General features: G+C 38.4%; 1 protein-coding gene across 3 annotated transcripts in view; it reads left to right on the top strand.

The window, feature by feature from the left end:
• DCLK1 (doublecortin like kinase 1) overlaps nucleotides 1-15,358 on the top strand; it is a 232,596-nt gene that overhangs the window by 115,530 nt on the left and 101,708 nt on the right. For all 3 annotated transcript variants that reach the window (XM_063394799.1, XM_063394800.1, XM_063394802.1), the window contains exon 4: nucleotides 619-718. In XM_063394799.1, coding sequence (XP_063250869.1) covers nucleotides 619-718 — 100 coding nt within the window. The remainder of the gene's footprint in view (nucleotides 1-618; nucleotides 719-15,358) is intronic.

Raw genomic sequence — 15,358 nt, 5'->3', positions numbered from 1 at the left:
AGGGACACAAAAGCACACCAAAATCCTGACTGTTCATATACAGGAGTAGAAAGAGATTATCCTTGTACTCAGTACTGAAAGAATTACTCCCAGCTCATCTGACTTGACTGTTCAGCTTGGTGCCTTCAAAGAGAACTTCACATTGACACTGGCATAGAGGGAGACTTCGTGAAGGAGGCTTAGTTCACCCATGTGAGTTTGATTCCCTGTTGGAAAGATTTTGCAGAAATAACTGCATTTCATTCTGCACACAAAGCTGTAACCTTGTTTCATTGCAGCCAAATGATGGAGATGTGAACTGAAGAGCAAATTAATTACCCGCTAACTACTGAATGGTGCCTTGTGCACAAACAGAAGGCCTTCACCTCATACCCTAGATGCATCGTGTAATAAACCTGACAGTTAAGGCTTTTTGTCTTGTCTTTCCCTGCAGTGTCCATGAAAGTGTTTCTCACTTTTAACAGATGGTCAGAGCACAGCTTTGAAATTTATCTGGAGATGAAGCCCTGTTGATTCCATTAAAAGTGAAGAATTTTCATGCAGATGGAGACAAAGAGGGGTTTATTGTTACAATTCTGATGATGAGGTATTTCATACAATGCCTTCCTTTCCTTGCAGGTGATGTGCCTTCAGGATTTTTTTGGCGATGATGACATTTTTATTGCCTGTGGACCAGAAAAGTTCCGTTACCAGGATGATTTCTTGCTGGATGAAAGTGGTAAGATGTATTTTTTAAATGTTTACAATGACAGTAAAGAGCAGATTTCCATATCATGCTGATTAAACCAAAGCAGTATCACCTGGATTGATTTCAGAAACAGAAAAAATATTTTGATTTAAAATACTGAAAATAAGAGAATTGAAAGCAACAATAAAGCTACCTGTGTATTGCAGCATAAAATTTGATTTCAGCCTGAATTTCCCATGTCATATGAAAAGTTGTGTTTGGTGGAATTCCTTTTTTGTAAGGTCTTTTGTGTTTTGGCTTTGAATTTATTCTGTTTCTTTATCACAGTTTCTCAGGCTCCCAGTACTTACCATTGAGATTTAGTTAATGATTCACAGGTAATGTGATAAAGAAAGATAGATGCAATTCTATATGGAAGATAAATGTAATCAACAAATGCAGACAAAGTCATCTGAGAAAATTCTGGTAGTTCTCTGTTTTTCAGAGGCTGCCTAATACAGTACTGAAATCAATGCATGTAATCCTCTAAGGAAAACGCATGTTTTGTTTCCAGATACCTTTATCATTACAAAGACTATTTCTGACTTGGGAATCACAATTGTAAGGAAAAAGAAGAAAAAACTAACTATAGGCTTTGTGCATTTAAATAACAACGCTGCCAACAACATTGAATTTATTTTTGTGTAGAACAAGACACAGCAAAAGTTTTATCACTCCTATACTCTTTCTCAGTCCATGGTATCTTTGTAATCCATTGGTATCAAAATCTCTCATATTTTTTCAAACTATCAGAGGTCTGAAAGAACACTTGACTGAAGAATTAGATTTTGTTTCAGCAGTAGCCATGTCACAGTCATTGTGAATGTATCTGTTTAGCTTCACCTCTTCATCACAGTTTTTGATGCAATTATACTCTCACAGTTCAAGATGGTGTAATTGTATATTTCTGACTAACCTGTGAAACTGGAGGGCTTCTTGGTTTGCCCAGATCCAGCGAAATGCTCCATTAGCTTGTGTAGGAGCAGAAGGCAGCAGCTTGTGCAGACCTGACTCTGTGTTGAAGGATGGCTCTGGAAAATGAGATGTCTTCTCGGCACAGGAATGACCTTCGGTGTCAGGCACAGACAGAAGCAAGAACACCTTCTGCATTCCTCTAGAGGACCTTATAATACGGAAATAAAAATCAAAATAGAGCACCAAATCTACTCTTTGCAATAATGAAAGTGTTGTAGTTGACTCTAAGGCAAAATGTACTAAAGGAGAAAAAGTGGCTTTAGCCATTTTTAGGATGGGAGTTAGAAAGGTGAGGGGGACATTTGACCAGCAAAGGAGTTTCCCAGGTGGCTTTGTGCTCAGAATGGAGATCCTTGCCTTTAAGGAGAGGAGACCTGGATACTTGATTCTGTAGTCTGGATTCACTTGTTTCTCTCATCTGAAAGATGACACTGGTGGCTGCCCAGTGTCTCCTCACAGTGAACCCTGTGGCAGTTTTTCCAGCAAAGATGCAAGAAATGCTGACAGCAGATTTATCTAAGTCCCTTTCGGATGTATGTAGCTGGTTTTTGGAGGTCTAGTGCCAAAGTACAGACAGAGCCTGACTCTGCTTGGTCTTTGTCTGACATATCAACATCTCCTTGGATAAGCAATATCTTTTTCTGAAACTTTGGTGTTTTAAATCACATTTTATTGATCTTAAAAAAAGAGAAATCCTTAAGATCTATGCTGAAAATGCAACTTTAGCTGTTTGTAGTAGTGCTTGCTTTTCTATGAGGTAAAGATTCTGTGAACATTTTTTACTGCAGGAGTGACGAAAGGGGAGAGAATCAGATTTCAGACTATGTCTCTAATTCCTTTGAGACATGTACATCAACTTCGCTCTCTCTTTTTCAGGAGATTTGGTATCAGAGAACTTGTTGAGGTTGCTTGCCAATAATAGCTGATGTACCAACTGATATGTATCCAGTCAGCCTTCTCTGAGCAGGAGCAAGAGTTGGAGAGAAAATAATTTTTTAAAAAGGAGCTTTTAACTTGTTTTGCTTGGCAAATGAAGTTGTGTGATCAGTGTGTGTCTGTGTGTTCCTCATCATTAATCTAAGAACATTACAATTATTAGGAAGTGCTGTCCAACTGTGCAGGGCTTGTAAAGCCTGTCTCTGCTTCCCTGAAAAGCACCTTGAAGCAACACTCTGCTGGTTTGTCACTACATCCCTCCAGTGTCCTCCAGGTTCAGCCAGATGATGAGAATAACAGGGTGCTGCAGCAGGAGGAGTAAAGAAAAGAAAAAATTGAAGGCAGGAAAGAAAAGTAGAGAGAAGAAGTAAATAATCAGGGTTCTGGGCTTTTGGGAATTACTTCTCAGGGTGGAAAAAGGATGCCATTGTTCTGTGGTCTGGGTTCAGAACTCCTGATACTAGAGGTGGGCAAGAGGCAAACTTGGGGGTTGGGAAGCCAGTCACCTGTTCTGGGATTCTTTGTAGCTAACACCAGGTAGTTGCCTGGGACTCAGCCATTCCCAGCAGATACCTTTCCCAATAAATAAATCTTAGACTTACTGACAAAGTAGATGGTAGGTGTTTGGTTGACTCAGCTAAAAGTGGGTGTTTTGAACAGTTCATATGAAGTATGCTTCAAAAATGTCTGGTTTGCTTCTCTAAAGGCATCTATATGCCTGATGTAGCTGCTGTTGTCTACACTTCATGGTTTTAAAGTTGCTTAAAAAGCTTTTAGGATGAGATTAATTCTACCCTATCAGAAGGAAAAAGTCTAAGTTCTTTAGTTTGCATTATTTCTAGTCATCTTTGTTTCTCCTGTTCCCATGGCTTGCTCTTGCCTTTGGATAGCACATTCTGAAACCCATAGAATCAGAAATTTAGAGAAACCTTTCTGGAAGTCAGTGAATCAATCTCCCTATCTAAGTGTGGGATTAACATTCCATGTTTAATTTCTGGAATACTTGTCTAACAAGCCCCTTCAAAGCCAGTGATGAGGAAGAATCTGTATCCTCCCAAGACATTCTGTGCCAGTGGTAAACTCTTCTTACTGTTTTTCAGGTATCTTCCCCAGATTCCCTTGCTATAAATGAAATCCATTACTACATTTCTTATCTACTTTGACCATGGGAAACAGATGATTCCTTTTCCCTTTGAAAAAATCTGTAGGCTCATCAATTTTCTTTTCTTTAGGCAGAACAATTAGGTCAGCTTTGCTTTGACTTCAGGCTCAAACCTGCCCTTGAATGAGGATGTGTGTTCCTTCTTTATATCATCTCCCTTCTCTGTTTTATGTCTTTCAGGAAGAGGCATTGCATATCCCCTTGGCAATCAGCTAAGAAAAGTCAGTTAATTAGGGAACCATCAAAGAGATAAAAACAAGCAGTCCTCACTTTTCATTGCAGTTTCTTCCCTGCCTGGACACACAGATGGTTTTCATGCTAAACACACTGTTTAAGTATTCTGTTTATTGCAGAAACCATGGACATCATCCCCATCATAATTCCTAGCAATCATCTCCATCTCTGACATGATGAATAGATACGATAGCCACGCACGCTTTCATCATGAGAGCTGCAGATGGGACATGAGGATGCATGTGAGTGACCGTAAAATTAGGAAGTAAATAATCCTTGTTTGTTGAGCATCAGTGGTGATGCTATTTTCATGAGAAGTTTTATTGGGATATGTAAGCACAAAAGCATTGCATTAATGAAGCACATATTACAGCAGCTTGTAAGAAGAAAAATTCCTCAGCACAGAGTATGGCAGTGCCTGCTTCAGGCATTGTTAGCTTGCAGTTTGGAAACTCTCCCAGAAATCCCAGGTTTTCCTTAACTGATGGTTGTTCAGTTCTCAAGGAGGAGGTCAGAGGATGCCTTTCAATAGACCTTAGCTGTGTGTTGGCAAAGATTAAGGTTTAAGGGCCACTCTCACAAAAATATTTGCAATCAGCTATTATTTAGGCACCTAAATAGGATTTGGCAATGTGAGTAGCTCATGAGATTTGCCCTAATTCAAAACATGTCCTTTGCTTATACAGATATTTCTTTCTCAGCACTGTAAAATAAGAGAGTTCTGAGGCTGGCAGTATCTGACTTAATTTTTTTAAATTAAATTATTTTTTATGTTCTATTAATGTTTTCTGAGTGCTTTGGATCCTTGAGAATTGCTCAAAGAGAGTATGGCAGACTTCATCACGTACTGAGGTGCATCATGTACAAAAGCTGCAATCTCAGCTGGCTAAGGCCAGTGTCTCTGCCTCTAAGCAGAGTATAACCAATATAGAATGTCTGGATGTGAAAACAACTGCAGATTGGTTGTCAAAAGCACATATTACTGTTATGGAAACAGTGAGGAGAATGACTCTTGTAGGGGAAAATTAAGACTGGAACTTTGAAACCGAATTTCACTTTGCTGGCCTGTGTTAGTCCTCAGCTCAGCATCTCTGTGCCAGCAGTGTTACTGCTCCGTCTTGCCAGCAGCAGACAACTTGCCAGGAAAATCTGAGTCCCGTGGTGTGCACTCACACGTGTGTGTGTGCATGGAGGCATGCACATGCATCTGATCCAGTGACTGCAGTTGAGGTCAGGGGTATCGTGTTTATCCCTGTTAATGGCTGTCATGTTCCTGCAACCTTCATTAATCTGTCCTTCCTAAAAGAGGTAGGAAGGGGAAATCGGTTATAGTCCTCATCTACCCTGATTTATAGGACAGACACTGATGTGTTAAGCAGCCTTTGGCTGGACTTAGGAGTGGAGAGCATGCTGCCTGACTTTCTCTGCCCTCATCAAAAACTCGTGCTTTGGCAATTGGAAAGTAATGGTGGGTCTTGGGGACTTTGAGATACGACTTTGCTTTCAACAGAGGCATAAATATAAAGCGTTGCACTGCAGTGTGATATTTGCAAATGTCAACAACTGCTGGGCCTTGGAAACAGATATTCTGTGTACAAGGAAGAAACAAACTAAGGCAGGAGAGGCCAGGCTCTGGCTGGATGTACCACTTAGACTAATGGTTCAGAACAAGAAGAAGGAAAGTTGTTTTTCCAATGGCTTTGCATCCACTGCCCCCTTTATCTTCCTACTCCAGGGCCTCCATTTTCATCTCCACCCTCTCTTAGTGCAGTAGGCAGTTGCACAGTACCCTCAGCTCCCTCCCATTTGACACATCAGTACTTGTCCTCATTCCCTTCCTTGCATTAAGTACATTAAGGGTCTCTCTTTTATCCAGTGGTGTGACATTGCTAAACTTTCCCCCAGATTCTAACCCCTCACTGGGAGCACCTGTGTCCAGCTGTGCTGGAAGTCCCTCCCTCCCTAGGCCTGTGTGCCTGGCTCGGCTCTGCCTGGAAGCTCTTGGCCGTACGGCAGTGTGAGTGACTCACTGGCTTCTGCTGTGTTAAACTATTAAAAGGAGGATGCTGATCTTCAGTTGGGTACTCAGAAGTGGCTGTTAGCATGATCGTCAGGTGGCTGTTAATGTAATATCATGTGGCGTTCATTAAATAAAATCTGTAGTAACGCCTGAGTCAAATGAGCTGCTCACATGAGAAATGCATTCACGGAAGTTCAGGTTTATTCTGTGCAGCATTTCTCTTTTAATATATGCCTTTGTTGTAGGTATGTTCTTGATTACAAAAGCTAACTTCTTCATCTGTTGTCTGCAAATTTGCTTTCAATATTCTCTCCACTGTGTCTCACAGGTGTACTTATTTCATACATTGCTTCTCACCTTTCTGCCTAAGCATCTCTAGCAGGGAAAGCTTGGCCACTTAAATCATAAAATCTTTGCTTCCCCCACCCCGAGCTGGCAGATTTATAGACATGAATAAGGGATGTTAGAGCTCTCAAGAAGATGAGATTTGTGCTTTCCAGTCCAGATTTACACTGAAATGCATGTCCCTTTCCCCAGCTCCTCCCCATGCATGCATGTATATTTGCATAGTGTTTTCATCCGTGTTGCAGTGAAGAAATAGTATAGCCTGGAAAAACTCTGGTCACTTACAGCTTACAAAACAGCCATTGAAACTGGCCAAGCAGTGAAACTGCAGTGAATGCTCTTTCATTCTGCTCATTGAACCAAATGTTCTTCAATATGTTTTCTGCAGTATTTGCTTCCCCTGATGTCTGTTTAAAATAGCATGAATGAAATGCTATCCCATAAACTAGAACTGGTGGAAATTCCCATTTCATTTGCATAATGAGGTTTGAGTGTGCATATTCCTTCAACCTTTTTTAGCAGTAAAGCTGATTTTGGATATAAAAGCACTAAAAACTTTGCGCCCAAAAATATCAAGGATTTCCTCAATAATATTTACATAGCAATAAATCATATTTATATTGGGAATTTATTAAACGTCAGCCTATTTTAAAGAAAAGAGAAATTGTTATTAAACATCATCGACACCATTATCTAATGTACAAGGGAATTTAATCATAACTGCTAGTGTTATTAAATAGTAAATAAGAGAGTAGACTGAATATTTATTGGTTTTCTATAGCTTGATATTTTTCCTCTTTCATTTTGATTTTTTCTTGTAACTTCTTGACTATTTAGATTAATCAGGTAGTCCAGGAGAACATTTTTCTTGCAGAACATTTTGGGCTATTTTCCCAAACTGTGAACAACTCAGTTGTATATCCAAATACAGAAAGTGCAATTCCAATATTTATCACCACTGTTTCAAACAAATTTTCAGTTCTGGGGAGTAAACACAGAAATTTGATACACACAACAGGGGTAGATATTGGGACTCAAGCTCCTACTTTGACTGTCTCGTATCTATTCTTTTGCTGTGGAAGTTGCTTTATTTTGCAGCCTTTGAAGATATTCCAGGTTGTATAATATTCCATTTGAGATCACAGGTTCAGTTTTGAGCTCATGTGTTCAGTCTGATCCTCAGAAGATGGTAGCTTTCAAAATAGCAGCTTACTTGGAGTTCTTTTTAGGAGAGATTCTTTGTTTTGCTTTTCCAGTTCTAGAGATGATGGAAGTAGAAGATAGCAGCTGTATATTATAACCTCCTCCACTAAGTTTTTTGAGTATACTGGTGAAAAGCATAGAGAATTTTCATATCAGAGATGTTTAGAAATTACATCTTCCATATGTTTATCTTTGTGCTTTTCTTGTCTTGTTGATTATTCAGCTAAAAGTGGAGCATACAGTGTTGGTAATCTTGGCAAGTACATTTGTACTTTTCACAGTTTGCAGATACTTTATAATGCTGGGAACTATTACAGTCTGATCAATTTCTGAAGTGGTGTTCTGTTCCAGGAGATCCTTTGGGCGAGCAACACAGCCCTGTTACAAGTTTGTATGTCACAGCTTTGAGATGAATAGCTCTGGTGGCATCAGTGCTTCATCACTCAGTCTGAGAACCTGAGCAATCTGTGCCAGCTGCTGCACTGTATTAGGATATGCCCTGGAGACCTGACTTTGTTGGGTGGCATGGTTGTACCAGAGATTTTGTATGGAGATTAGACTCACCACCAGTAAAATTGGACTGACTTGCTAAATTGACCACTGTGATTTTCTATTTTTCGCTATAGATACAGGCCCTATACCTGGAGTTTTATGATGTCTTGAGTGAGTATGTGAACGCTTTCTTTAGTGGCAGAGCTTTTATAGTGGCAAAATATTTTGGAAACAGCGTAACTATTCAAAATCCAGAGTTATTTAGCTTTAGTTCTGAAGGCATATGAGGAAAATGTCTTCATCCTTAATGCTCATTAAAACCTTCTTTTAAAGTCTTATCGAACATAAACTTCAGCAAGCAGCTGAGAGAGAACCAGACACAGCATGGAAAATATTTCAAAGTGATGAAGTCAGAAAGTGGAGTACACCAGTGATAGATATTCATATCTATATAGTCATACATATTTATTGAGATGGTGTGTATCCAGACACAAATAAATCAGGTATAAAGGCCAGTAGAAGACTTCTGAATAATGGCTGTGTTGGTCTGCGCTGCAGAACTGGCGGCTCACAATGCGTGCTGCAAGAGAGGTTTGGTGCTGTTATTTCCAAAATGCAAGCTACAGGAATTTCCCATTGAATGCCTCGAAAGTCTTACCTGACAGCTCAGGTTGCTTCTGTGAACATTCACCTTTGAATAAACTTTTTCAGAGAATAGCTCCCTGCAGGAGAACTGGATGCTAATAATATGCATAAAGTAATATAAGGCTGAGTAATCTTTAGGAAGTCTCATGTTGCCATGGAATTGAACACCCGTAGGTGGTAGGTCATGGAGCTCTGATTTGGCTTCTTTTATTCTTCAGTCAGAGCTTTTAAAAATTTTGTTCTAGAGGAACTGCAACCCTGGTCTTGGGGATTTTTCCTTTTGAAAGAAAATCATCTAGAGACTTAAGTTTTATTAAAGCGTGAAGGGGGCTAACATGAGATTGCATTCTTTCAAATGAAGGATGTGCTTCAAGGCAAGTTTGTAGAGGATTGCTAATTGTTTCTAATGGAGTGGAGAGTAGTTAAAAGACAATTAATTTATGTTGCTTAGTCTTTTCGCTTACTCTGGAACAGAAGAGAGTAATTTTTTTTCAGCTACTTAGAACTGATAAGATTGTCTAACAAAAAAAGAAGACAACTTACAGAGTAAGGCAGTTTCTGATGAGGACACCATGTTCAGGAAGAAAAAAATCCTGGAAGAGAACAAATTTCATGAAAATTATACAGACTGATTCTGTCTTAAACTGTACATGCTCTTTCTGTTTTTCAAGCACATGTTGATGTCTGCAGAATGAGTGACTTCAGAAAATGGAATAGATTTATTTTTGCACAGCAGCTGCTGTATACTGCAGGGCTGGAAGATAGGCGATATCCTTTTCTGCTTAAAAATACAAATTGGGAAACCATAGGAAATACACAACAGGGAGCCTAACTTTGGGACCAAGTAAAGGCTTCAAATCAACTTTAAAATGGAGCTTTTAAATTAATACTTCAGCATTTAATAATAATGACAAACCTGCATAAATAAAACAGGATACTTTTTAAAAATCATTTTGGGGATGATCTCTCTCCTGAGATTCTGGTGGGAGTCTTCTGGGATCACAGCTCAGACTACATGCAGACAGATAGCTGTGATAGCTCTCAGCAGCAGGAGAATTTCTAGCATATTATGAGGTGCATTAGACTTCTAGATGCATATTACAGACAAAATGCCACTAGTGCTAGTTGGGAACATTTATCTATTTAGATTTAGTGCTCTTAATAGTAATGATATTACAAAAAAAAAGCTGCCTTAAGAAGAGCATTAGGTGTTGTAATCATATATTGATTTCATTTATGTTGACCAGAAAACTAAACAAGTCCAATAATTAAAGGTTTTATTACATTAAGAGTACAGAAATTTGATAATTCAGAAGAATTAGTCAGTGAAGTTCATTAGACTTAAGAGTTTGGGGATTTGAATGTTGGAGGAGGTTTGGGATTTCAACCAAAAAGCAAGCCAGAAGCTGTCTTAGGTTTGCATCTGTCCAGGATATATTGGTAAGGGTCCAAAGTTCAACTGGCAGAAAATGGAAAGCCTAAAAAGAATTGCTTAGTAAAGATATGAAAACCTAGCAGTGGAAATAGTCATGTAGTCACATTTACAAAAATTACACTGATTTTAAGTAAAGGTTTTAGCCAGATGTGGAGATTAAAAAAACCCACAAAAACACAACAAGCCATCACAAACTTAGGTCATAATACAGTGTAGTAATGATAGATCTACTATATCAATTTTTTGGCTTCTGTATTCAGGAAAAAATAAAACACATCATGGCAGAAAAGCCCCCTTTCTAATCAAAATCTTTGGGGTAATGCAAATGACTGTCACAGAGAAGAATGCAGAAGTTGAGTCAGTTGCTAAGTGTATCATGTATGAGTAAGACCTGTCACTGTTCAGGAAAAAATGACTTTGTATAGGCTATTAAGGCAGGAGCAGCATTTACTGCTCTGCACCTTCCTGTGAAGCAAACACCTTGATATTAATAAAGCTTTTCTGTCATTTTTTTTGTTGATCTGACTTTCCATATTGAATAGAAGTAGTCTCTTTGAGTTTTCAGAGAGGAGATCAGCCTATGAATAAACTCATGTGTAAACTTCAAAACACTCTTCTGACCAGTCTCTGAAGCATGTTGTGGTACACAGAATGAAAGATGGTTTCATGGACTATTTCCCACCCACCACGCATTTTCAATTTGCAATTATTTAAACTTTCTCAGAAGGAAAAAAACCCGCCACTGAGACTTTACACACCTCAGTAAGTGTGGTGTTAGCATATGTTCTTAGTAAAGCCACATTTTCTAGATATCCCACTGTTAGCCTATTGCCAGGATGACTCAGCCTGTTTACTTTAGTTTTAGCTAAATAATTATAGTAAAATTTAATTGCCTGAACCAGATAGCATTCAAGGAGAACCCATTAATATTAGCGGCAAAAGCTGCCTAGGGATTTTTAGATTAGAGACAGCTCTGAAGTCCTTGACATTTTTTGACTTGGGAGACTTAATTTCTGGGTTTCCTGTTGATAGGTAAAGCAATGTTGCGATAAGTCTGCTTGGTACTGTTGTGGAGGTTGAAGAAGCAAAAACGTGGGTGGTCTGAAAAATTTTGTGTGCCTGTAGATGGCAGGTGGGTTTTGTTGCCCACCTTGCAGCAGACATCAGCATATAAAAGTGCTTTGCTTTTGTAAGAGTGCTGTCTTTAATTGTTTGGTGTGTGGGGATGTGTCTATAAAAAGTAACTGTTGAGAAGATCCATACTGTAGTAAGTTTGAATCTCCAGTTTTGGCTTTTTTCCTGTATCCATTTGTAGATTTGTAGTTGGCTTGATATTTCTTTGATGAAAAAATATTGATTTCTCAATATTTTTTTCATATGCATGTGAAAATTTGATAAAAAATTCAAATCTGCTAATATTTGACACTGTAAACATTCTTTCTTTCTTTCTTTCTTTTTTTTTTGAGAGCCTCCCAAGTATTGTTGTTATTTTAAAAAGCCTATTCTTGTTATTTAAAAAAAAAATCTAGCCTTTTAATATACTACGTGGTTTAATTTCTTCAGACAACATAATTTTATGATTTCGTTCTTTAAAAATTTCTGCCTGCTAACTTTTAATACTCTTATTACAGGCAGATTTGAGATGATAACTAGAAAAAAATCAGTCTGTAGTATTTTCAGTTCCTTGAGGTATGTTAAATAACTTTGTGCTGCAAGAAAGCTACCGTGTGCCTCTCTAACTTTCTTTAAAACCAGACCTATTGCAGCAGACACTTACATAACAGCTTGTGCTTAGATGGAACAAAAATACAGCTTTTATAACTCCTTCTCTAATTTTTTAATAATTTTTTTTAAAGTTTCATCTTTTTTTTCTACCCCTTACAAGCAATCTACACCTACTTACATGTTCCTGCCAACCCAGACCAAATTCATACCAGTTACACATTAGAATTTGGAATACTTGCACTTTTTGGAGAAGTGTGTGATTGTGGTTGGTGAATTGGTCTAGATTTGGATTCGACTTTTTATAGGTAAGTCAGAGGCATGGTGTAAAAAGAGCCTACAGCCACCTCTACACACCCACACCTTCCCCACTGTCCTGGGATATAACACTCTCTTTTAAATGGATGGGTGGCCAGATGGATGGATGGATGGATGACATTTGATAAAGGACAAGATGAGAGGAAAACCTGCAGGCAATGCAAAGTGAACATGACAGTAGTTTCATAAAAAGTACTGTAGGGGCACAGTAAGGTAGCACAGAACAGCCAACATTTTTGACAGGGTTCCAAAATACCTGATATTCTTGTCATGGATAAATCTGTAATTGTAGCTTAAGGCCCTACACGTGGATAGAGCTATATGAGGTACCAGAACCAATGACTTCCTGGTAGATGAAAATAATCTGATTCTTTCTGGCACTGGTCCACATTTTCCACCTCCAAAACAAGTGTCCTGATATTTTGCACGCAGGAATGCAAGACACATGAAATTGAAGAGGTAGGAAGCAAGGTGCATATGTCTACAGTCTAGTAAGTAAGGACATGCATCAGGGGGAAAAAGCACTTCCATTCCCAGCTTGCTTCCTGGGATAGTTTGCAGTGTCTGTATCCACCATCCCTTACAAGCGAAAATACACAGGCATTAAACATTAATTGTCTTCTGTTTAAGTAAGTGTCCTAATTGCCAGGTGATGGAGTGAAGCACCTTTGTGGGTGTTCTTGTTGCTTGTGCTGGCCCCGTTGAGTGGCATGACTGTATCACGTGTCACTTTGTCACCTAGGTGAACCACAGTCTGGGGAATCTCCTTTGCATCAGTGAAACCTTTGAGAGCGAAGGAACCTTAAACTTTGAAAATGACAATCTAGAGCCACAAATCTTCAGCCTTCTTTAAGTTGAATGCATAAACCAAAATGCCATAGGCATAGCTCCTTAATCACACCAGTGCTTTCAGTTTTGTGCTTAGAGGTATCTTTGTTGCCATTGTTAATGAACTTAGACATTTCACGTGCATTAAGTAAATGGTGATCTTGAGTTAGTGCCTGTTTTATTTTATTGAGAGCATGTGAGTGAAAAGAAAATTTACTTTTAAAACCGATTAAACAATATCTATCATACTGTGTGAAATAAATATTTTTGTTCTAAGTTCCTAAATTTTTTCTGGAGTTTTATGATCTACCCATATATTTCTCATTTTTCTGTAAGTCAGACAGTTTCGTTATCAGTGCTTTGTGAACCTGTACCAAATTGAAAGTATTTTTTATTGGAAAAAATAGAATAAAAGTATAGAAAAGTATAACTTGTAAATTACTTAAGAATGACCACATTTCATATCTTATAATCACATCTTTTGTGACAAGAATGCCACTACAGCAGTTATTTAACTGTTCTTAAACTCACTGGGACATTAACATTGCAAAAAAGGATTTCTTTACAAGCTGGTATTGTATAGATAGTCCAACAAGCTGTTGTAGGTAATTTGAAGAAATTTGTGTGCAAGCACTGAAAAAAGTATAATTAAGAGAGTCCAAACCCTGTAAAAAACAGTGTGCTGTTATTCCCTTTCTGCCTTGTGGCATTTAAATATATGCTTTACTCTTCGTCTCCCCATTTATGCCTAGAGTTTCCGGATTCTGGATCAGGTTGAAGAATGCAGTGTGCATTTAAGATTTCAGAACTTTTTGGGCACTGAAGTAGCATGTGGCCTTGTTAAAAGACATAAAATTCTTATTGTATTGTTTCTGTTAACTGGTCTGAAGAGTGAAGTAGCTTTGGAAGGAGCCAATCCTTTGTCAGGTAAGGGCTGAGCATTTCATAAAGTGATTCATGACTTGATGTATCAGCAGACTCCTTATACGTGGGCCATGGTTATTCATGAGCTCTAGTGCTGAAAGTCTTATCAAGTACTTTGTGTCTGGGCTCCAGGAATGTGCTAAAAGGCTTTCAGTCATCAAGTGACCCCGGCTTTGTGGTCATTTTGGTCATTTTTTTGTCATCTCAATCCCTTTCCTGGGTCCTCTCTTAAATAAAGCCTTCTCAGCCCCAAGATTTGGTTCTAGCTGAGGTCAAAGGCATTAACTCCAATTGCAGAAGTGCTGAGGAAGTTTTCTAGCTAAAATAAGAGTTTCCTTGATACTGTGTATTTCTGTGTTGTATTAGAAGTAAACCTAGTGGATAGATGCTTTTTGAGATTGTGCATTCCTTGGATTTTTATTGTGTTGAACGCTAATGTAACTTACATTGCATTGTGCATCTTCAGTGAGATAGGAGTTGAGTATTTCCTCTTGTTACTTTTATGATGCCATTATTTCTGATTCTGAATTTGATCCAAGTGCTCATTAGGTGTTTGGAACTTGCTATAGGTGGCAGACGTTTACCGATGAAGATACAATTCTATATATCAGGAATTGCTTGTAGTACAGAGGTACAGTAGACCTTCTGTGAATGGATTAGAAGTAACTGGAGTTTATGGGTGCAGTGCAAAACAGGAATCTTTGTAAGAACAAGTGGAATCTTCATAAATATTTTTATGGCTCTTCTTTTTAAAGATAAGGACAAATGCTTCTAGCCTGAGACTGTACCGGGCTAATTCTCTCAAGATCTAATACACAAAATCATATGCTCTGGAAGAATAGAGAAACTAGCAATTGTTTTTCTTGCAGTCCCTTTCTTACCATTCCTTAAGAATGAATCCTGAGCTCCTTCATAATGCTGGAAATAGATAAGTCTTGTTGCAACAGGAAACCTGAATAAGAAAGTTTAGTAATTGTTATCAAGAGAAGAGAGGCATATATATTGTCAGTAATGGAAACTCTTCAGGGGATGTCTACCAGCAACTCTGTTTAGGTTACTTTTTCAAATTTAATTCCTGAGGTTGGATGTAAGGGAGGTTTCCTTTTTAAAGTAAGTAGTCTCTATTAAACTGCTGGAATGTCGCTGTTGTTCCAGGATATTGACATACCTTTGGGGTGTTTTTGCTTTATCGTTGGAAGTTGTAGGGAGGGCACACATTCTCCAAACTCACAAATGAATGGCAACATACCAGTTTTCTGTGATGTATAGCAATATCTATATCTGTGTTTTCACATTAGCTCTCTCTATAATCTTGATATATTTGGATGGAGCAGTGACTATGAGTTTGTGATGAAATTGTTCAAGAAATAATAGGATAGAATACTTCACTAG

Source organism: Prinia subflava, chromosome 3 (assembly GCF_021018805.1).
Source record: "Prinia subflava isolate CZ2003 ecotype Zambia chromosome 3, Cam_Psub_1.2, whole genome shotgun sequence".
In the NCBI taxonomy this organism is placed as follows: domain Eukaryota; kingdom Metazoa; phylum Chordata; class Aves; order Passeriformes; family Cisticolidae; genus Prinia; species Prinia subflava.
Note: the sequence above shows the minus strand (reverse complement) of the source record. Positions and strands in the feature narration are given on the sequence as shown.